Source organism: Stomoxys calcitrans, chromosome 1 (genome assembly GCF_963082655.1).
Source record: "Stomoxys calcitrans chromosome 1, idStoCalc2.1, whole genome shotgun sequence".
Taxonomy (NCBI): Eukaryota; Metazoa; Arthropoda; class Insecta; order Diptera; family Muscidae; genus Stomoxys; species Stomoxys calcitrans.
Genome location: NC_081552.1, coordinates 250,539,270 through 250,564,238, shown reverse-complemented (window position 1 = coordinate 250,564,238; position 24,969 = coordinate 250,539,270). Strand labels below are relative to the sequence as shown.

General features: G+C 36.1%; 1 protein-coding gene across 12 annotated transcripts in view; it reads left to right on the top strand.

Annotated features, from left to right (window-relative positions):
* Positions 1–24,969, top strand: part of LOC106094298 (translational regulator orb2) — a 131,077-nt gene that overhangs the window by 19,284 nt on the left and 86,824 nt on the right. For 10 of the 12 annotated variants that reach the window (XM_059363559.1, XM_059363573.1, XM_059363556.1 and 7 more), the window contains one exon: positions 19,278–19,336. In XM_059363559.1, the coding sequence (XP_059219542.1) occupies positions 19,278–19,336 (59 nt within the window). Of the gene's footprint in view, positions 1–5,480; positions 5,848–19,277; positions 19,337–24,969 lie in introns of those variants that run through there. The other 2 variants (XM_059363584.1, XM_059363580.1) reach the window with 2 other exon arrangements.

The following is a 24,969-nucleotide window of genomic DNA, read 5'->3' as shown; positions in this document are numbered from 1 at the left end:
TGGGTTAATCTCTCTTCCTTCTGGGTGTTACAAACAAATGCAAAGTTATAATACCCTGTACCACAGTAGTGGTGTAGGGTATAAAAATGGTAATGCAGCCTTGTAAAAACTTATTTCCAAAGATGTGTCGCACTAAGGCTTGCCGTTCAAACTGACCTATAAAAATGAGGGTTGCCTCATCATTGTTCCTTGTGGAATGGAATGATCAAGGAAATTTTTAGTACAATTTGGGATGCTAGTTCTTTAGAAAATACCTTTACCCTTAGTCTTAACGTATGACCCAACTCTTTTAGACTTTTTGAGGTAATCTAGGTAGTTGCTGTTGCAAGTTTATATAGCAATATAATCAAAATATTGCAATATAAACATTCGACAATGGTAATGCAACTATTAGAGATTTAAGTTTTTGTGTTGAATTTTCTTAACAAAATACCCCATAAGTATGCAATGCGAACTATTGGGAAATGAAGGAACATAAATTACACATAATGACCTCGAGCTTGATGAATTTTTACCCTTTCTTGGAATACATGCGTGTGCCGTTGGCCGAGACGAAATCTTTTTTTTTTTTTTTTCTCTAAATTGGGTGTTGTTCCTAAGCTAGCCTATTCTCACCAATATTTTTTTTGCAACATATGTCCTTTAAACGCCGCTCCCCGAAAGAGAGATTGGCTTAAATCGGCCCCTATACCACACTGGATTGTTATAATTTGTGGGAGATGTAGGCAACCTCAGAGTATATAGGTGAAGTAAAATAAAGGCCAAATGTTCACTACGGCTACGGTTGCTTACTATTCGATGGTCCACATTTTCAGTGAGTCTGAGGCATTTGAGGACAATTGAGATTCAATGGGCTTAATTAACATTTTTTCTGATCATGGCAGTCAATTAATGTACGACGACATGATATGACACGGTTATTGAATTTTTGGAAAGAATTGACATTTTCCCCTTAAAATTTACGTTTTATGTTTCATACTTATTCCACTTTTTGAGAAATTTTGAAAAACTGCATTAATGGCTATTCAATAATGAATATTTACCATTATTTTACAAGTGTCTTAACTTTTCCCCATTAGCTTTAAACCTATTATGTTTTTTATTTAGTATAATGCTTTTATTTCTATTATCTATATAAACATGTTTTTTTTTGCCATTCAAATATAAAACCTCAAACTAATTGATGCGAATATTTTCTTAATCACTAAAAGAAAAAAAAAAAAAAAAACAAAAACCAATGCAGTTAACACGTTCGCAACGATAATGCAAATAAAAATAGCCATATTAAATAGCAAGTCATAAGAAAAAAAAATTAAAAATAATAATTATAATAATATGTATGTGTTTAAGTATTTTTTGCTTCTGAAAATAAAAATACAAAGTTTGTCACGTTCGTTTTTTTTTTGCATGAAAATAAAGTTTTTGTGGTAATTTTCTAACGTTAAATACAATTTTGGTTTTATGAGCAATGGGAAGTCATTTATCTTCTATGACAATTCGCTTGAATGTGACATCTTATTGAGGAGAAGGCATGAGTTTAAAATCAAACTTTTTATACAACTTTTTCAAAAATTTTTTATACCCTCCACCGTAGGATAGGGGGTATATTCATTAAGTCGTATTTCGTTTGCAACACATAGAAATATCAATTTCCGACCCTACAAAGAATATGTCCGATGTCCATGTGTTTGTCGGTCCGTCTGTTGTAAACACTTTACAGTCTTCAAATATTGAGATATTGAGCTGAAATTTGACACAGATGCGTCTTTTAGATGCACGATGTTTACGTTCTTGAATGGACCAAATCGGACCATATTAGGATATAGCTGCTATATAAACCGATCTGGCGATAAACGGTCTAATGCCCATAAATGCTTTATTTTTTTATCCGATTTCGATGAAATTTGAAACCCTTTATCGGCAGATCGGTCTATGTAGCAGCTATATCCAAATATGGTCCGATGTGGCCCATTCAAGAACTTAACCAGGGTGCATCAAAAAGACGTATCTGTGCCAAATTTCAGCTCAATATCTCAATTTTTGAAGGCTCTAGAGTGATTACAACAGACGGACGGACAGACGAATAGACGGACAGACACACGGACATCGTTAGATCGTCTTGGAATTTTACGACGATCCGAAATATATATACTTTGTAGAGTCGGAAATTGATATTTCGATGTGTTGCAAACGGAATGACTAAATGAATATACCCCTTATCCTATGGTGGTGGGTATAAAAATTAAAAAAAAAAAAAATCCAATTTACAAAAAAAATTTTCAATTTAAAAAAAAAAAATTAAAAAAAAATATTAAAAAAAAAATTAAAAAAATAAAAAAAAATTAAAAAAAAATTAAAAAAAAAATTAAAAAAAAAATTAAAAAAAAAAATTAAAAAAACAAAATTAAAAAAAAAATTTAAAAAAAAATTTAAAAAAAAAAATTGAAACTAATTTAAAAAAATATGTTTTCATTTTCAAGTTTTTTGCCTGTGAGGGCAAGTTTTGTTTGTTACTCTTTCGAGACGAGCTCAATGATCGGAGAAGCAAATGGAAAAGGAAAGCCAAAGTTAGCAACACACACTAACCACTATGGGACGCGTTTCGTCTTTGGTTAGAAGACTTTTCAACCATATTAGGTGTGATGGCTTTCCTTTCCAAATTGCTTCTCCGAACATTCAGCTTATTTCGAAAGAGAAACAAACAAAAAAAAATAATAATAATTAAATAAAAATTATAAATTAGAAAAAAGTTAAAAAGAAACAAAATTTTTTTTAAAAAATTTTAAAAATTTAAAAAAATTAAAAAAAAAATTTAAAAAAAAAAATTTAAAAAAAATTTTTAAAAAATTTTAAAAAAAAATTTAAAAAAAAATTTAAAAAAAAATTTAAAAAAAAATTTAAAAAAAAATTAAAAAAAAATTTAAAAAAAATTAAAAAAAAAATTAAAAAAAAAATTTAAAAATAATTTAAAAAAAAATTTTAAAAAATTTAAATTTTAAAAAAAATTTAAAAAAAAATATTAAAGAAAAATAAAAGCAAATTTTTAAATAATTAAAAAAAATTAGAAAAAAGTTAAAAAGAAACCAACATTTTTTAAAAAATTTAAAAAGATAAATAAAAAAATGGGGATCAAATTTGGATATCCACTACCCTGGATATATATAATATCCTTTGGAATTAGATCTATCCACATCGCAATGTGTCGAATAAATCCTCTATATATGGGATTTAGAACCCCAATTGTTTCTATGACATAGATATCTAAATATGAACAGATATTGACTATATTCGGGTAGGAGCCAATTACAACTAATTGCTCTAAATTTCAGAGAAATTTGATTGGCTTAAGACCCTTAAATATCCGGTCAGTCTATATGGCAGGTATATCGAAATAGTGTCTGATCACGACCACCTCCCATGTAAAAAATTTAGTTTTTCGTTATTTTTTTAAACTTTAGATGTGATTTTCTCATGAGTGTCTCGTGAGTCGCGATTGTCTCGTGAACCGGGAGTCTCTCGTGAATCGTGATAAGGGTAATGAGCATGATTTCACTCACTCACACTCACGCACAAAGAATTTGATACCATCAGGGTCACGCACGATCACGTGATTGGATTTGGATGGCACTCACGAATCACGTGACTTCATGCGTGACACGACATCTCACGTGCACATATCGACCCAGCACTCGATATCGCTGATTACCTGGGCCAGACGCAGGCGAGATGAGTCTATACTGCACGGAATAGTGTATCACGAAGGCCAATCCCCTACCTCGTGGTATTGTAAATGGGCCAAGTCAGTCTATGTTTTGATATAGCTGCCATATAAACCGATCTTGGGTCTTGATTTCCTGAGCCTCTAGAGGGCGCAATTCTCGTCCGATTTAACTGAAATTTTGCACATGGTGTTTTGGTATCACTGCCAACCACAGCGCTATGTATGGTTCAAATCGGTCCATGTTTTGATATAGCTGCCATATAAGCCGATCTTGGGTCTTGACTTCTTGAGCCTCTAGAGGGCGCAATTATCGTCCGATTTGACTGAAATTTTGCACGTAGTGTTTTGGTCTTGACTTCTTGAGCCTCAAAATGACGCAATTCTTATCCGATTTTATTGAAATTTTGCAAGTGGTGTTTTGGTATCACTGTCAACCACTACGCTAAGTGTGGTTTTAATCGGTCCATGTTTTGATATAGCTGCCATATAAACCAATCTTGGGTCTTGACTTCCTGAGCCTCTAGAGGGCGCAATTATCGTCCGATTTAACTGAAATTTTGCACGTGGTGTTTTGGTATCACTTTCAACAACTATGCTAAATGTGATTCAAATCGGTCCATAACCTGATATAGCTGCCATATAAACCGATCTGGGATCTTGACTTCTTGAGCCAATAGAGAGCGCAATTCTCATCCGATTTTGCTGAAATTTTGCACGAGGTGTTTTGTTATGACTTCCTATAACTGTGCTAAGTATGGCGTAAATCGGTATAGAACCCGATATAGCTGCCATATAAACCGATCTTGGGTCTTGACTTCTTGAGCCTCTAGAGGGCGTAATTCTCATCCGATTTGGCAGATATTTTGTAAAACGTCTTCTCTCATGACCTTCAACATGCGTGTCTAATATGTAGTCTGAATCGATCAATAGCTTGATACAGCTCCCATATAAACCTATCTCCCGATTTTGCTTCTTGAGCCCCTACAAGGCGCAATTCTAATTCGAATGAACTGAAATATTACACAATGACTTGTACAATGTTCAGCACTCATTTATGGTCCGAAACGGACTATGACTTGATATAGCTCCAATAGCATAACAGTTCTTATTCATTATTCTTTGTTTGCCTAAAAAGAGATACCGCGCATAGAACTCGACAAATGCTATCAATGGTGAAAGGTATATAAGATTCGGCCCGGCCGAACTTGGCACGCTCTTACTTGTTTTTTTTTTGTTTATAAAAATTTTAGATTCTGTATGTTTTCAAATATTTTTTACTATTCAATAAAACATTAACACCATCAGTTTTGGTTTTGTATAAATCCCCTTTCTTCAAGTTCAACATTCTAATGCAGTAAATATTTTATTTTGAAAAATGTATGCAAGCTATTTCGTGGAAATCCCCAGTTTTGTATGCCATCGGCGATACAAATATACAGAAAATATAATTTTTTGCTATTATAGGAGAGTATCGAAAGTTTATAATACAATTTGTATATCCATATGTATTCAGCAGAAGAAGTACACACGTAAGGGAAAATGAGAAGATGTATGTTTTTGTTCCTTCTTAATATGACGATTCAAACAATGTTTGGTCATCACTTTTTTTGACGTACATGCATATGAGGGCTTTGTTCGTATCCCATTCTACTTTTTTTTTTTTTTTAGTTATTTACGATTGTGTTTGGACGCCGCATGAATTTGAATAAAATCATTTTTTTGTTTAATCAGTTTCTTTTGAAATATTGTAGGAATAGCGTGTCAACTCCCGGGGTCCATTTAGTCATTGGAATTATAACAAAACGAATATCCCAAGTTTTATTCTAGTGCCAGGCTATATTTTTTTTTTTTTTTTGAATTATGAAAAATAAGCAAAAGTGTCCCAAGATAAAAGTTGTTTTTGTTTATCAACAATCGTTCGGGCAATGAAAAAAAAAAAAAAGAAATAAAAAAGAATATTTTATTAACTACTTGCAAAGTTCAATGGTCATGAGTCAGCAACCAACTCAGGCATTCCGCTCAGTTATTGATTTGAGTGTGGGTCTAAACTCTCTGTAAATTTTGATGAAGATTTGAAGCAAGTGTGACTTTTATGATTGCGCCGCTTTAAAATGCGTAAAACAAAGGTAATTAATTCTCCATTTCAATAAATTAAGATAAGATTATTGTGCACAAGAACTAATTCCTAAAAACATGCCTACAACTGGATTAACACTTGGGCTCTTCAAGTGTTTGATGTTGATGGATGAAATTAGCAAAGGTATCTCTTTTTAGTTTGTTGCTTTAGACCGCTTTATTTAAATTTAAATTTTGTTTTTATCAATTCATAGTTTTCAATATGGTTAAATTTTATTTTTACTTGTCGCCCAGTCTTATCATATCTTTATGCTTGTCATACATATGTCCAAAAACTCCCCAGGCTCTCTTATCTGCTCAGCGTAGAGTATGTGAAAGTGGAAATTGAAATATTTCTGCAGTTATTATTAAACATTCATGGAATAAGGTTTATAGTTCAGTTGTTCGAGATACAATAAAAAAAACATCAAGTGGTTTTGTGAAATAATAAAAGATTTTAAAAGTGTGCCTTTAGTTGTATTAAGATTTGATTAACTTAAAATATTTTACTAAAATAAACGATTTTTTTCTAACCGTTGAATAAATAAGTAAAAGTGCGAACACATTAATTTTGAAAAAACATTCTACAACTTATACGGTTTAAAAAGAAGTAAGTTTTAATTTGAGACGCTTTGATTGTTTTCGTTCTACTCCATAAAAATATTTGCTGTTCTACTCCATAAAAATATTTGCGAAGAAAGTGTTTTAGTGGGGGTGTGGCAAATCAACGGGACGCGGGTGTTAAGTTTTCCTGAAGATTTTTTTGGGGTAGGTAGCCCGCAATCAAGATAGAATAATTGAAGGTCACAATAGAAGCCTCCACCTGAACAATTTCTTTAGTTTGCTCTTTGAAGCTGCTCAATAATTCAAATTTGAAGCTTAGTTTTCGGGAGCTTACCGACTCGGACCATACTCGGCATAACAGAACGCTGTATGCAAACTTCAACCACATCGAGGGTACTGAAATTACACTTTATTTAACACAGAAAACATTAAAAACTAGGTTCAATTAAGAAATTTGTACGTTGAATTAAAAAAATTGCTGAAATCCGACCTATAAAGGAATTTGTGTTATTGATTAACAATTTTGCAATTTGGAGTTATGATAAGCTCAAAAATTCAATTAAAGTGGTTATATAAACCAATTTTTAAAAATTTCCCTTTCTTTAAGCAAGTTTTCAACTGATTTTATAAAAAATAAATGATTGATATTTTTAACACAAATAAATTGCATATTGGATTGGATTGGATTAAATTGCATATTAAGAATAAAATATATTATTCAATGATCCCAGGCTTCGGAAAAAAGGAAGAAAAATTATCATTGAAATTATAAACCTCTCTTCATTGACGGTGTCACGGTCTGTAAAAAGTATTACAAACAAATTAATTAATTTGCATATTTAAAATAAATCGTAATAAATACCAATTTTAGCATTTTGCGTTCAGTAAAGTACCATGAAATTTAGATCCACATATGTTATCTTCCGTCCTCAGCGCCGTTTTCCGAGTCAATATTTCTCTGTGTGGATAATAAACTATAAAAATAAGATAATATTAACGAGTAAAAATGTGCTAAGTTCGGCCGAGCCGAATCTTGGGAACTCACCACCATGGATTCTGCCAAAATATGGGAGCCCATTTCGTTATAGACCGAATTAAACCGTACTTGGCGCAGTGTAGAAAGTCATAACAGCCTTATTTGAAATGTTTTCTGTAAGTCAATACCAAATTTAATCGGTCAAATGCAAATGCAAATTTTCCCATAAACATTTCATCAAGAAACTGGGACAAACTTCTCACCAAGCAAAGAGTGCTGTCCGATCAATTTTAAGCTCAATGATAAGGGACCTCCTTTTTATAGTCGAGCCCGAACGGCGTGCCGCAGAGCGACATCTCTTTGGGGAGAAGTTTTTACATGGCAAAGTACCTCACAAATGTCGCCAGCATAAAGAGGGATAACCAATGCTGAGAATTTTCTCATGTTCCTAGGCTTTCAGCGTCATAGGCGGACATGCTAACCTCTGCGCTACGGTGGCTTCCGATCAAACATAGGCCTATTTTTCTATAAAGGAAAGGGTACTGAAACTACCCTTTCCTTATACAAAGGGTACTGAAACTACCCTTTCCTTATACAAAGGGTACTGAAACTACACAGAAAAGAAAAATCGCCAAAAAATGTTCAATTAAAAATTTAACTAAAGATAAAATGAAAAAAAAAAAAATTTAAGAAAATAAAATTAAAAAATAAAAAATTTAAGAAAATAAAATTAAAAAATAAAAAATTTCAATTAACAAATTAATTGATTCAACCATTTTTAATTGAATATGATTTTTTTCAATTAGAGTCGTCATTAAAATTTTTGCCATTTTCATATTTTAACTGAAAATTGATTCAATTAATTTTTAATCTAATTGATATTCTATCAATCACGATAGTGATTCAATTTGATTAAAAAATTCATTTAATCAATTTATGTTTTAACTGGAAAGAAAGGGGTTTTAAAACTATCCCTTTCTTTAGGAAAGAGTATTAAATCTGTCCTTTCCCTAAGCAAGGGTTATTATAACTACCCTTTCGCCGGAAAGTGTGTTGAAACTACCCTTTCCCTAAGGAAAGGGTATTAACCTTTCCACAAAGAATGGGTATTAACACTAACCTTTCCATAATGAATGGGTATTAACACTACCCTTTCTTAAGGAAAGGGTATTAAAACCAACCTTTTAAGTAAAAGGCATTAAAACTACCCTTTCCTTAAAGAAAGGGTATTTATACTACCATGTCCCTAAGGAAAGGGTGTTAGAACTACCCTTTCCCTTAGGAAAGGGCATTAAAACCACCCTTAAGGAAAATGTTTTAAACTACCCTTTCCCTTAGAAAAGGGTATTTAAGCTACCCTTTTTCTAAGGAAAGGGTGTTTAAGCTACCCTTTTCCTACGTATAGGTTATTAAAACTACCCTTTACCTATGGAAAGGGTATCAAAATTACCCTTTCCGTAAAAAACTTAAGGATAGGGTGTTAAAACTAACCTTTCCATAAGGACAGGGTATTAAAACTATCCTTTCCCCAAGGAAAGGGTATTAAAACTACCCTTTCTTTAAGGAAAGGGTATTTGAACTATCCTTTCCCTAAGGAATGGACATTAAAACTAACCATTCCTTAAGGACAGGGTATTGAAACTACCCTTTCCCTAAGAAAAGGGTACTAAAACTACCCTTTCTCTAAGAAAAGGGTACTAAAACTACCCTTTCCCTAAGAAAAGGGTACTAAAACTACCCTTTCCCTAAGAAAAGGGTGCTAAAACTACCCTTTCCCTAAGAAAAGGGTACTAAAACTACCCTTTCCCTAAGAAAAGGGTATTAAAACTACTCTTTCTTTAAGGAATGGGCATTAGAACTACCCTTTCCTTAAGGAATGGGCATTAAAACTGCCCTTTCCCTAAGAAAAGGGTATTAAAACTGCCCTTTCCCTAAGAAAAGGGATTGGAACTACACTTTCCCTAAGAAAAGGGTGTTAGGCTATCTTATCGCTAAGGAAAGGGTAATAACACAACCCTTTCCTTAAGGAAACAGTATTAAAACTACCCTTTCCCTAAGAAAAGGGTGTTAAAACTACCCTTTCCCTAAGAAAAGGGTGTTAAAACTACTCTTTCCCTAAGAAAAGGGTGTTAAAACTACCCTTTCCCTAAGAAAAGGGTATTAAAACTACCCTTTCCCTAAGAAAAGGGTATTAAAACTACCCTTTCCCTAAGAAAAAGGTATTAAAACTACTCTTTCTCTAAAAAAATGGTATTAAAACTACCCTTTCTTAAGAAAAGGGTATTGAAATTACCCTTTCCATAAAAAAAGGGTATTAAAACTACCGTTTCTTTTAGGACAGGGTATAGAAACTACCCTTTCTTTTAGGACAGGGTATAGAAACTACCCTTTCCTTAAGGACAGGGTATTAAAACTACCCTTTTCCTAAGTAAAGGGTTTTAAAACTACCCTTTCCCTAAGAAAAAGGTATTAAAACTACTCTTTCCCTAAGAAAAGGGTATTAAAACTACCCTTTCTTAAGAAAAGGGTATTGAAATTACCCTTTCCATAAAAAAGGGTATTAAAACTACCCTTTCTTTTAGGACAGGGTATAGAAACTACCCTTTCTTTTAGGACAGGGTATTGAAACTACCCTTTCCTTAAGGACAGGGTATTAAAAGTACCCTTTTCGTAAGTAAAGGGTTTTAAAACTACACTTTTCCTAAAGAAGGGGTATTAAAACTGCCCTTTCGCTAAGAAAAAGGTATTAGATCTATCCTGTCCCTAAAGAAAGGGTATTAGTACTACCCTTTTCCTCACGAGAGGGTATTAAAACTACCCTTTCTCTAAGAATAGGGTATTAAAACTATCCTTTCCCTAAGAAAAGGACCTTAAAACTACCCTTTCCCTAAGAAAAGGGTATTACCCTACCCTCTCCCTAAGGAAAAAGTATTAAAACTAACCTTTCCTTAAGGACAGGGTACTAAAACTACCCTTTCCCCAAGGAAAGGGTATTAAAACTACCCTTTCCCCAAGGAAAGGGTGTTAAAACTACCCTTTCCCTAAGGAAAGGGTATTAAAACTACCCTTTCCCTAAGAAAAGGGTATTAAAATTACCCTTTCCCTAAGAAAATGGTATTAAAATTACCCTTTCTCTAAGAAAAGTGTATTAAAACTACCCTTTCCTTAAGAAAAGGGTATTAAAACTACCCTTTCTTTAAGGCATTAGAACTATCGTTTCCTTAAGGACAGGGTATTAAAACTAACCTTTCTTTAAGGACAGGGTATTAAAACTACCCTTTGTATAAGGACAGGGTACAGAACCTACCCTTTCCTTAAGGATAGGGTATTAAAACTATCCCTAAGAAAAGGGTATTAGAATTATCATTTTCCTAAGCAAACGATATTAAGAATTGGTGGTTCATATTTTCTGATGTCACAAGAATATGAACCCTGGCATTCAGCATCATAGGCTGACATGCAAACCTCTGCGCCACGGTTTTCATTAAACGCATTTAATTCTTCGAAATAAAACGCAAATCCACGCAGACTTTAAAGGAATATCCGAGTAATGCTAATACGCTAAATGGCTATCCACTTTTCTCTTTGTAATGGGATTTGCATAAATCTCTCGTAATACATGAAATGGAAAATGTTTTCCAAGAAACAAATTAAATTATATTCTGATATCAGTGGCGTTTCGTCCTTTACAAACAAATAACTAAATAAATATTGTCTTGTTTTGTTAATGCTGAAATATAATGGGATGCTTATTTTTTATTTATTTAAACTAAAAATATTCTTGCAATTGAATATTCTCTTGAATTAATTATAACATGAAATGAATATTATTGGTGGTGCTTTAATTAAATGTTCGTTAACGTTAGAAGGACACTTCTTTCTCTCTCTCGTCAAGCTGTGTTTGTCAGCTGCAAATAGGGTGTTTTTTTAAGTTCAAGGGAAAATTAAAGAATATAATGAAATAAATATGTTTTTTTTATTATTGGTTGCCCAAAAAGTAATTGCGGATTTTTTAAAAGAAAGTAAATGCATTTTTAATAAAACTTAGATCGAACTTTAATCAAATATACTTTTTTTACACTTTTTTTCTAAAGCAAGCTAAAAGTAACAGCTGATAACTGACAGAAGAAAGAATGCAATTACAGAGTCACAAGCTGTGAAAAAATTTGTCAACGCCGACTGTATGAAAAATCCGCAATTACTTTTTGGGCAACCCATAGAATTGCAAGAGGAAATTCACTTTTGTTCCTTTTTTTTTGGTTTATGTTAGCCTTAATCACCCAGTCATCCTTTTTTTAGCGCTCCGGAGTCCTGTAGCTGATTTAAATTTTGTATTTTGCCACAATTTCCATATACATAAATAGTTTTTGAGTTCTTGATTTCATCCCTACTAATTTCCCATTTCAAATTGTTTCGTCACTCTAAAATAACCACCCGATATACTTTTATGCATAATACATACCGGCCATTGGGGCTATTTGTGTACGTTGGGGGGCGCAGGCTGAGTAAGGATGTCTTTTAAAAATATCTTAAGTTTAATGTCACATCCGAGGACTAAAAACAACAAGGTCAGGGCAAATTGTGACCTTGTAAAGTACAACAATATACTCGTATGTACGTTATCCAAGAGAGGATGCAAGTAGACCTACGTACGTCAATGTACTAAATTGGCTTTTTTTAACAAACAAAAAAATAATTACGGAAAGTGGATAGCCTAGAAGCGGAGGTCGAAACAATGATTACAAAGGGAAGATGCTTGCCCATCGATATAATGTAGGAATAATTGCTGTTGTCCTATCTACATCACATAAATCAATGCAAAGGTTTGAATATTTAACAAAATGAGTCTACAGTAAAGGGCGCATTTATTTTGCGAAATTAATTGTACTGTCCTTCTGTCTGCTGTAATTAGTTTGGAGTCTTCTATAAAAGATTCAATTGTTAAAGTTGAAGTTTTGAAGCCCTCTTCAGCTCCTCTTTGAGTTATTGTACTCATAAAACTATTTTTTTACGGATGTCGACTAATCCAATGTCCAGATTGGACTTCTTTAGGAAGTGATCTGTTTACGCTGCAATTTAAGATAAAGGATGTGCCGTAATGTTATTGCATTAACAAATTTTTCGCCCGACTCGAATATGTTACACAGATGTATCAAAACTAGAGGTCAGAGTGGGCCTGGGGGTCAACATTGAGAACGCAGGGACCAAGATCTGTTTTAGACTGCCTGACCATAATACGGCCCTGCAGGCGGAGATCCGGCCGATCACGGAACGCCAGAGGTGGTGTGGTGTTAACGCAAGGATGTCGTATGATGTATGAACATATTTATGGACAGTAAACAGGCCATAAGGATAACAACAGCCACGACGGTAAGATCACGAACAGTGTTGAAATGTAAGAAGGAGATTAGAATTGGTGGTGCCTATTTTCTGATGTCACTAGGATGTGAACCCTGGCATTCAGTATCATAGGCGGACATGCAAACCTTTGCGCCACGGTTTTTATTAAACGCATTTAATTTTTCGAAATAAAACTCAAATCCACGCAGGTTTTAATGGAATATCCGAGTAAATAATGTTAATACGCTAAATGGCTATCCACTTTTCTCTTTGTAATGGGATTTGCATAAATCTCCCATAATACATGTAAGGGAAAATGTTTTCCAGAAAAAAAAAAAAATAACTCGTAGTAAAAACCAACTACCTTAAATTCTCAACGAATTTTAGCATTGAATCGAAGACATTCTTTGTTGAAGTACGTAAATAAGTCTCTACAAGAGACTTGACAGACAAAATTATTGAAATTTTGTTGGCTTTCAACAAATTCTTTAGTTGAGGTAGTTGTAAAAATACGCGCACTACCATGTAGAGCAAAAAACTGCCATGCCATTCATGACTTGCAAACACAGATTCGAGTCCCCCGGTTGGTCAAAAAAAAATTTTATTTTTCTTAAAACTTATTTTTTTTTTTTGAAAATTCGGCATAAAAAATAAGAATTTCGTATTCAGAACAAAAATTTTGAGTGGTTTTTTCTTTTTTTTTTAAATTTAATTAATTGAGACACTTATTACTGTGCAGCAGTACTTATTGATTTATTTCATTATAAAGAAGATGCTGTCGGTAGGCTAGAGGGTGCGTGCAAGACTACCAAACATGAGATCATGAGCTCAATACCAAAATTATTAAAATAGGTTTTTAAGGTTAATAGTAGAGAGTGACAGAGGTCAGGAGGCCACCGTAGCGCAGAGGTTAGCATGACCGCTTATGACGCTGAACGCCTGAGTTCGAATCCTGGCGATACCATCAGAAAAAATTTTCAGCGGTGGTTTTCCCCTCCTAATGCTGGCAACATTTGTGAGGTACTATGCCATGTAAAACTTCTCTCCAAAGAGGTGTTGCACTGCGCACGCCGTTCGGACTCGGCTATAAAAAGAAGGCCCCTTATCATTGAGCTTAAACTTGAATCGGACTGTACTCATTAATATGTGAGAAGTATGCCCCTGTTCCTTAGTGGAATTTTCATGGGCAAAATTTGCATTTGCAAGGTTTATTGCCTTGCTTATTAATATATTGTTGTTGTTGTTATATGTTTGCTTGCAAAGAGTGCCTTTCAACAACAAAATTTGTATTTTGGATCATGGAGATTCAAAATAAATTGTTGCAGGAAAATGAACAATTTTCGTAGTTGTTTTTTTCGACCAAAGTTGTTGCTTTTCAAAATTATTTTTGTCTGTGTGAGGATGGCACGATCCGGAGTAAAAGCGTGCTAAGTTCGGCCGGGCACCATGGATCGCATTTGTCAAGTTCTTTAAGAGACTTTTTCGAATAGAAAAACATCAGTCATAGAAAAACACCACCTCCAAAATTTCAGGCAAATCGAGTAATAATTACATCCTGCAGTGGCTCAAAAAGTCAAACGGAGAGTTGTTGTAAGTCACACCAAAACGACATATGCAAAATTTCATCCAAATCGGACAAGAATTGCGCCCTATAGAATCCCAAGAATTCTAACCGGAAGATCGGTTTATATGGCTGCTATATCAGGATACAGACTGATCTAGACCACACTTAACACACAGTTGTTGGAAGTCAAAATAAAACACTTCATGCACAATTTCGGCCAAATCGGATAAGAATTGCGCCCTCTAGAGGCTCAAGAAATCTATTCGGGAGATCGGTTTATATGGCGGCTATATCAGGTTATGGACTGATATAGACTATACCAGGGACAATAGTTGGAAGTCATACCAGAACACTTCATGCAAAATTTCACCCAAATCGGATAAGAATTGAGCCCTCTAGAAGCTCTAGAAGTCAAGACCCAAGGTCGATTTATATGACAGCTATATTAGGCTATGAACCGATGTAGACCATACCTAGCACAGTTGTCGAATGTGGTACCAAAACACCACGTGCAAAATTTCAGCCAAATCGGATAAGAATTGCGCCCTCTAGAAGCTCTAGAGGGAGCTTAATGATCGAAGAATTCGTGCAATGGATAAGTAAAGCCAAAGGATACCACAGCACCAACTAAGCTACGGCGTGTTTCCATCTCTTCGGGTGTGGGAGCTTTAAGGGTCGTACATTAATAATGCAAATATTGCCCATGGACATTCTACAAAGAACCAGGGGCAAACTTCTCACATATCAAGTGAGTGCAGTCCGATTTAAGTTTAAGCTCAATGATAAGGGGCCTCCTTTTTTTATAGCCGAGTCCGAACGGCGTGCCGCAGTGCGAAACCTCTTTGGAGAAAAGTTTTACATGGCATAGTACCTCACAAATGTTGCCAGCATTAGGAGGGGAAAACCACGGCTAATTTTTCTGATGCTCTCGCCAGGATTCGAACCCAGGCGTTCAGCGTCATAGGCGGACATGCCAACCTTTGCGCTACGGTGGCCTCCGAGGCTGATAAGTTGTACTTATATCCAGGCCATTGCGAAAACGCCTAACCAAGTTCGACATCCTGTCGCCTAGCTGTTCTCTTCCAATGCACATGATTATATTGTAGTGATGGATTTCTTGTCCACACAACTACAATAACTTTCATGGCATACACATGTTTCTGTGCATTCTCTCCACCCAATGTGACGAAACGATATTTGTGTTATTGTATGTTCCCATTATTCATTGCAACCCATGGGAAGCCAAAGTTTTGTTTACAAATTTATTCAATATGTTACTGAATCATACATTAATATTGACACAATTTTTTATCTTAAAAATTGGTGGGGAAAATTCACCATAAATGATAAATGCAATTTTATTGTTTTAAAATTGCAGTCGTCAAGTACATTTCCTTTCTTTTGTTTATTATTTGCAATGGCTGTTTTATGTTTTCGGTGATAAACAATTTAGAAATTTGCATTATGGTCTAATTTGCGTCGCATGACAACAACAACACCAATGACGGCATCTGATGGCATATTTTCCCAGTCCCAGTCTATAGTCTAAAATGCATCTCAATATCATAACAAGGTGTCCATTCGAGTTTCCCCCCCTCCGAGTTGTAGTTTATATCCATATCCATTATTTAGACATGTGCATATATAAATTATATTTATAGAGCTTTTTTTTGATACCCTCCACCATAGGATGGGGGTATACTAATTTCGTCATTCTGTTTGTAACACCTCGAAATATGCGTCTGAGTCCCTATAAATTATATATATTCTTGATCGTCATGACATTTTAAGCCGATGTAGCCATATCCGTCCGACAGTCCGTCCGTCTGTCTGTCTGTCTGTCTGTCTGTCTGTCTGTCTGTCTGTCTATCCGTCCGTCCGTCTGTCTTTCTGTCTGTCTGTCTGTCCGTCCGTCCGTCCATCCGTCTGTCTGTCTGTCCGTTCATCCATCCGTCCGTCTGTCTATCCATCCATCCATCCGTCTGTCTATCCGTCCGTCCGTCTGTCTATCCGTCCGTCCATCCGTCCGTCCGTCCATTCGTCCGTCCATCCGTCCGTCCGTCCATTCGTCCGTCCATTCGTCCGTCCGTCCGTCCATCCATTCGTCCGTCCATCCGTCCGTCCGTCCATCCATCCGTGCGTCCATCCGTCCGTCCGTCCGTCCATCCGTCTGTCCGTCCATCCGTCTGTCCGTCCATCCGTCTGTCCGTCCATCCGTCTGTCCGTCCATCCGTCCGTCCATCCGTCCGTCCACCCTTTCGTCCATCCTTTCGTCCATCCGTCCGTCCATCCGTCCGTCCATCCTTTCGTCCGTCCATCCGTCCGTCCATCCGTCCGTCCATCCGTCCGTCCATCCGTCCGTCCATCCGTCCGTCCATCCTTTCGTCCATCCTTTCGTCCATCCTTTCGTCCATCCTTTCGTCCATCCTTTCGTCCATCCTTTCGTCCATCCTTTCGTCCATCCTTTCGTCCATCCGTCCGTCCATCCATCCGTCCATCCATCCATCCGTGCGTCCATCCGTCCGTCCATCCGTCCGTCCATCCGTCCATCCATCCATCCGTGCGTCCATCCGTCCGTCCATCCGTCCGTCCATCCGTCCGTCCATCCGTCCGTCCATCCGTCCGTCCATCCGTCCGTCCATCCGTCCGTCCATCCGTCCGTCCATCCGTCCGTCCATCCGTCCGTCCATCCGTCCGTCCATCCGTCCGTCCATCCGTCCATCCGTCCGTCCATCCGTGCGTCCATCCGTCCGTCCATCCGTCCGTCCATCCGTCCGTCCATCCGTCCGTCCATCCGTCCGTCCATCCGTCCGTCCATCCGTCCGTCCATCCGTCCGTCCATCCGTCCGTCCATCCGTCCGTCCATCCGTCCGTCCATCCGTCCGTCCATCCGTCCATCCGTCCATCCGTCCGTCCATCCGTCCGTCCATCCGTCCGTCCATCCGTCCGTCCATCCGTCCGTCCATCCGTCCGTCCATCCGTCCGTCCATTCGTCCGTCCATCCGTCCGTCCATCCGTCTGTCCATCCGTCCGTCCATCCGTCCGTCCATCCATCCGTCCGTCCATCCGTCCGTCCATCCGTCCGTCCATCCGTCCGTCCATCCGTCTGTCCATCCGTCCGTCCATCCGTCCGTCCATCCATCCGTCCGTCCATCCGTCCGTCCATCAGTCCGTCCATCCATCCGTCCATCCGTCCGTCTATCCGTCCGTTCATCCGTCCGTCCATCCGTCCGTCCATCCGTCCGTCCATCCGTCCGTCCATCCGTCCGTCCATCCGTCCGTCCATCCGTCCGTCCATCCGTCCGTCCATCCGTCCGTCCATCCGTCCGTCCATCCGTCCGTCCATCCGTCCGTCCATCCGTCCGTCCATCCGTCCGTCCGTCCATCCGTCCATCCATCCGTCCGTCCATCTATCCGTCCGTCCATCCATCCGTCCGTCCGTCCGTCCATCCATCCGTCCGTCCGTCTGTCTGTCTGTCCATCCGTCCTTCCCTCCATCTGTCCGTCCGTCTGTCTGTCGAAAGCACGCTAACTTTCGAAGGAGTAAAGCTAGCCTCTTGAAATTTAGCAAAAATACTTTTTATTATTGTAGGTCAGTTGGGATTGTAAATGGGCCAAATCGGTCCATGTATTGATATAGCTGCCATATAAACCAATCTTGGAAGTCTTCACTTCTTGAGCCTCTATAGGGCGCAGTTCTCGTCCGATTTGACTGAAATTTTGCACATGGTGTTTTGGTGTCACTTCCAACAACTGCGCTAAGTATGGTTCAAATCGGCCCATGTTTTGATATAGCTGCCATATAAACCAATCTTGGAAGTCTTCACTTCTTGAGCCTCTATAGGGCGCAGTTCTCGTTCGATTTGACTGAAATTTTGCACATGGTGTTTTGGTGTCACTTCCAACAACTGCGCTAAGTATGGTTCAAATCGGTCCATGTTTTGATATAGCTGCCATATAAACCAATCTTGGGAGTCTTGACTTCTTGAGCCTCTAGAGGGCGCAATTCTCGTCCGATTTGACTGAAATTTCGCATGTGCTGCTTTGGTATTACTTCCAACAACTGCGCTAAGTATGGTCCAAATCGGTTCATAATCTTGTATAACTTTCATATAAACCGATCTTGGATCTTAAGCCAATAGAGCGCCCAATTCTCATCCGATTTGGCTGAAATTTTGCATGAGATGTTTTGTTATGACTTCCAATAACTGTGCTGAGTATGGCGTAAATCGGTGCATAACCTTATATAGCTGCCACTAAACCGATCTGGGATCTTGACTTCTTGAGCCTCTAGCGGACCCAATTCTCGTCCGATTTGACTGAAATTTTGCACGTAGTGTTTTGGTATCACTTCCAACAAGTGTGTTAAGTATGATTCAAATCAGTTCATAATCTAGTATAGCTGCCATATAAACCGATCTGGGATCTTAACTTCTTGAGCCTCTAGAGGGCGCATTTCTCATCCGATTTGGAAGAAATTTTGTACAACGGCTTCTCTCATGACCTTGAACATACGTGTCTAATATGGTCTGAATCGATCTATAGCTTGATACAGCTCCCATAAAAAACCCGATCACCCGATTTTGCTTCTTGAGCCCCTACAGGGCACAATTCTTATCCGATTGCACTGAAATATTATTCATTCATTTATGGTCCGAATCGGACTATAACTTGATATAGCTCCAATAGCATAACAGTTCCTATTCAATATTTTTTGTTTGCCTAAAAAGAGATCAAATACGATCCATGGTGGAGGGTATATAAGATTCGGCCCGGCCGAACTTAGCACGCTCTTACTTGTTTTTTGTTTGCCATGTGTTATTATCGTCTATGAATCAGAGTATGTAAGTTGCACACATAAAGAGGAAAAAAATCCCCTTTTTTGTTTGGATAATTTTAAATCTGTCCTATATTTTTTCATATTCGTATTTATTTTTATGAAAAGTTTTAGCTAGGGAATAATTAATTTTTTTGTCTCTTTTTTTTTCTTTTTTTAGCCCGATGAGGTGAATACCCGTAATAATTTTCTACAGGGGAATTTTTTTAATCGCAAAAGGTAAGTGAAAAATTTATATTTTTTTAAAATTGTCTCTTCGATTTAACACCTGTAGCCTAATTATTAATAATTAATTAAATTTAGTTTAGATACATAATTGAATAGATATTTGTAATATATGCATACTATTTGTCAGGGGTAAAGATTAAAACATTTGTTTAGATTTACCTTCAATTTACCTAGTTTTCGAAGGAATCCTCTCCAAGTTTTGCAAAATTGTGACATTTTGGGCAAGCCATTTTTATTACTTCTTATTAGTGTAGATCGGTTGGGATTGTCAATGGGCCATATGGCTCCATGTTTTGATATAGCTGCCATATAAGCCGCCGATCTTGGGTCTTGACTCCTTGAGCCACAAGAGGGCGCAATTCTTTTGATTTTAATCTTTCACAGCGTGTCGCCTCCGGTCTTATATAGTTCGGCGGGTAACCCGTCGGCTCCTGTTGCCTTGTTGTTCCTTAGTCGGGTCACTGCCACTTGGACCTCATTCTGACTAGGAGGTAAACATTGTATAGCATCATCATTGATTGGTTCTGCGGTATCCTTTTCGCCGCCAACGTCGGACACTAGCAGTTGGGTAACTTAATAATGCTACCATATTAACCGATCTGGGATATGGACTTCTTCATATAAACCGAACTTGTATCTTGACTTCTTGAGCCACTAGAGGGCGCTATTCTTATCCGATTTGGCTGAAAAATTTGAATGACTTGTTTTCTTTCTAACCACTGTGCCAAATATGGTTCAAATCGGTCAATAACCTGATATTACTTACATTCTTTAATTGGCTATGACAAAACATTTGTTCCACTAGCCGAACGTAGAACAGCGTTCTAATCGCCTCTATCTTCTGCGCTCATTCTAAAATTTCTGACATCAAGTTTCGAGGTGTCTCCCACCACTTGATCTTTTCATCGGGCTTTTGGTCTTCCCGGTTTGTGTGTACCACCGTGTTTGCCTTCAAAAGACTTCTTTGCTGGGGCTTCTTCATCCATTCAGTTAACATGACCTAGCCAACACAGGTGTTGTATTTGATGCGTGTAACTATGCTATCGTCGTCATACAGCTCGTGGTTCATATGTCGCCCATATTCTCCATTAACGCAAACTGTTCCATATATTTTACGAAGAATCTTTCTCTCAAATACTCCAAGCACTGCCTGCTTTCACAAGTACCCATGCCTCAGAACCAAATGACAACACGGATAGTATCAGTGCCGTGTATAGTGTAATCTTCGTCTGTCGAGAGGTGTCCTTGTTTCTAAAACCAAATACGCCTCGGATAGGTTGAAAATTGGAAAAGTCCTTATATAAACCGTTTCCCCGATTATCGTTCTTGTGCCCCCCCAAAACCACAATTTTGGCCCGTATTGACTGAAATTTGGTATGCGGATATATAAACCGTGATTTGACTCCTTGTGTCCCTAGCCGCCCGACGATGTAGTGGATGTCCAACTTTTTTGTAGGGCGTCCCGGTAGCCAAGTTGGTAGCGTGTTTGGATTACCAGTGCAGGGGTCGTGGGTTCGATTCCCGCCAGAAGCCTTGGGCTGTCGCTACTTTGGTATCACAATGGACTTAAAATTGTCTGAGTCTGTAAAGGACTGCCAGCCTTACCTAACCTACTTTTTTTATACCCACCAACATAGGATGGGGGTATACTAATCTAGTCATTCCATTTGTAAAACATCGAAATAGTGATCTGCGACCCCATGAAGTATATATATTCCGGATCCTCTCGAAATTCTGATTCGATCTAGCCCTCTCCGTCCGTCTGTTGAAAAATAGACGGTTGAACGCGTAAAGCTGCACGATTGAAATTTTGCACATATACTTAATATTGATGTAGGTCTATGGGGTTTGCAAATGGGCCATATCGGTTCAGATTTGGATATAGCTCCCATATACACCGCTCTCCCGATTTGACTTCTTGATCCCTTGGAAGCCGCAATTTTCATTCGATTTGGATGAAATTTTGCACATTGAATTCTGCTATGACCTCCAACAACCGAGTTAAGTACGGTCCAAATCGGTCTTCAAAATGGTTTAGCTCCCATATGAACCGATCTCCCGATTTTACTACTTGAGACCCTGAAAGCCACAATTTACATCCGATTTGGCCTAAATTTTGCACATGGTGTTCTCTTGTGACCTTCAACAACTGTGTCAAGTACGGTCCAAAACGGCCTATAACCTGGTGTAGCTCCCATATGAACCGATCTCCCGATTTTACTTCTTGAGACCCTGGAAGCCACAATTTTCATCCGATTTGGCAGAAATTTTGCACATTGCATTCTGCTATGACCTCCAACAACTGTGTCAAGTACGGTCCAAATCGGTCTATAACCTTGTATAGCTCCCATATGAACCGATCTCCCGATTTTACTTCTTGAGACCCTGGAAGCCGCGGTTTTCATCCGATTTGGCCTAAATTTTGCACATGGTGTTCTCTTGTGAACTCCAACAACTGTGTTAAGTATGGTCCAAATCGATCTATAACCTGATATAGCTCCCATATAAACCGGTCTCTCGATTATCCTTGCTGGTTTGACAAAAGCTTGGTATGTACAATAAAAATTATGCCCTTCAACTAAATTTCGTTTGTATAAATTTTTAGCAGAATCCATGGTGGTGGGTTCCCAAGATTCGGCCCGGCCGAAATTAGCACCCTTTTACTTGTTTTTGTATAATTTTCTGCTTCAATTCACTTTTGCAATATCTGTACCAAAACTTGCTTAATCGCCATCATTATATCATTGCAATCCAATGAATGGGTAAATAGTGCAGATGTAGTGTCTAATGTTCTTCAGTTATGGGCGTATATCAGATATAATGGTGTTTGGGACAGACTATGATGTAGAGACGTTCCCTCATTAAATGAAATCTTAAAATCAATTTATACATGAGTTCAAAATTGTCATATAACGTGATGATGCCATGGCAAAAATGATTTATTATGAATTTGCTACAGCAATTATCGCTAAAAGCACAGCGTATTGTGAAATAATAAATGACAAAAAATTATGATATTGAAAAATCAAATTGATGTTAAAAATGACACAATAGATGATTGATATGATATTATAAAATATTGACTTGAGAGGAAATTCAGTGAAGCTGAATGTGCAAATAATTAAAATGTTTGTCATCTTGATGAAAAAATAAGGCAATTTGCCCAAAATATATGCAAAATGTTTATACAGCGGTCAAAAAAAGTATTCATCATTCAATGTTTTTTTTTTAATAAGTCTACAAAAGACAATTGGAATAAAAACATATTAAACTAATGATGCAGTAGTGCTTGTGTGATATATATGTACACAATTTCATTGTTTTTAAAGAAAAAAATAGTATTTATTGGAACAAAAAGGGCCATTTTACAGCTGAACACAAAAAATTAAACAAAAAAAGTATTCATCATTGCAAAAAAACAAAAAAATAAATAACATAATTTAAAAAAATTAATACTTTGTTATTCGACCACCGCGTCTTATAACTTCTTTTAAACGGTTTGACATCGATTGGACTAATTTAGCGGTTATATTTTGGTCTATATTAGTCCATTCCTCCATTATCACCTGTTGCATTTGACTCTTGCTCGAAAAATTGCGCGTTCTCAATTTGCGTTCGAGATGTTCCCAAAGATGTTCAATTGGGTTCAAGTCGGGACTTTGAGGAGGAGTTTTAATGACTTTGGGGCAGTTATACAGCATCCACATCTTGGTATTTAAAGCAGAATGTTTGGGGTCATTATCTTGATAATATTGAAAGTTATTACCAAGCCCAAGTTTTACAGCACTATCTTTTAAATTCCTCTTTAAAATGTCAATGTAATACTTATGATCCATTACTCCATTAATAATTTCAAGATTTCCCGCTCCTGAAGCCGCCATACACCCCCAAACCATTAAACCACCTCCACCATGTTTTACAGTAGCAACTGTGTTTCGTTCTTCAAGCTCTGTATTTGGTTTTCTGTACACTATGACCTTTCCATCGCACCCAAAAAGATTAAACTTGCTCTCGTCTGCAAAAATGACTGTTTTCCAAAATGATTCGGGCTGTTTTACATACATTTTTGCGAAGTTTAGCCTTTTCACTCGGTTTATTTTATTTATAAAGGGCTTCTTACGTGCAGTTCTTCCTCTGTAACTATGCCTTTTGAGTGTATTTCGAATTGTTTGTGTAGTAACTTCCTTCCCTAAATATTCCATAGTGTTTTTACGAAGAATGGTCGCATTTGTCTTCGGAGTTTTCTGAACTTGCCGCACTAGCCAACGCACATCTCCAACTGAAAGTGCTTTTGGTCGACCAGATCTTGGTTTATTGTCAACAGTTTTCGTTTCTGTCCACTTTCTGATGATGGATTGTATAGTAGATCGTGGTCTATTTAATATTTCACTGATAGTTTTTTGAGTTAAACCATTCCTGTGGTGTTTTATTATCAAAACTTTTACCTCATCAGAAACCTCGTTTTGCTTACGACCCATTTTGACAAAAACTATATTTTCAATGAAATTAAATATTTGCTGTCAAGGGCAAAGCCTCCTTTACTAAATAAAACAGAAAAGGGGGATTCCCAAATAATATTTGAATTTGATTTTGATGATAGCACATCAATGATGAATACTTTTTTTGTTCTGTTTTTGGTGTTATTATATAAAATTGCATTTTTTGCGCTAATTAAATTTATTTTTTGAATTTATTTTAAAACATATTACAAAAAATAAACTATTGCATAAAACTGCATTATTTGTTTACTTTAAATTTTCTTCAATTACCCAAAATAAGTGAATTTATTATCAATTTTGCTAATGATGAATACTTTTTTTGACCGCTGTAACTGATTTAAAAAAAAAAGAAATCAAACACAATCTCTGTTAACAATTGCAGCAGACATTTTTGCTATTGATTGACGAATTATTGAAAATAATTTTTTTTAAATTTAATTTTTTTAATAAAATTTTATTTTTGTTTATAAAATTTTATTTTTGTTTATAAAAATTTATTTTTTTATAAAATTTTATTTTTTATAAAATTTTATTTTTTTTTTATAAATTATATTTTTTTTATAAAATTTTATTTTTTTTATAAATTTTAATTTTTTTATAAAACATTACTTTTTTATTAAAATTTATTTTTTTTATAAAATATGATTTTTTGTTAATTTTATTTTTTTTATAAAATTTTATTTATTTTTATAATTTTTTTTTTACAAAATTTTATGTTTTTTATAAAATTTTATTTTTTTTTATAAAATTTTGTTTTTTTTTATAAAACATTCCTTTTTTATTAAAATTTATTTTTTTATAAAATATGATTTTTTTTAATTTTATTTTTTTTTATAAAATTTTATTTTTTTTTATAATTTTTTTTTTTATGTTTTTTATAAAACTTTATTTTTTTTATAAAATTTTATTTTTTTTTATAAAATTTAATTTTTTATATAAATATATAACTTTTTTATTAAAATATTTTTTTATAAAATTTTATTATTTTTTTTAATTTAATTTTTTTTTATAAAATTTTATTGTTTTTCTTATAAAATTTTATTTTTTACCCCTTTTATTTTGATCTTTAAAATCATTTCGTGATTTTTCGATCATCTTTCAGCTCGATATCATATTCAATTCTTT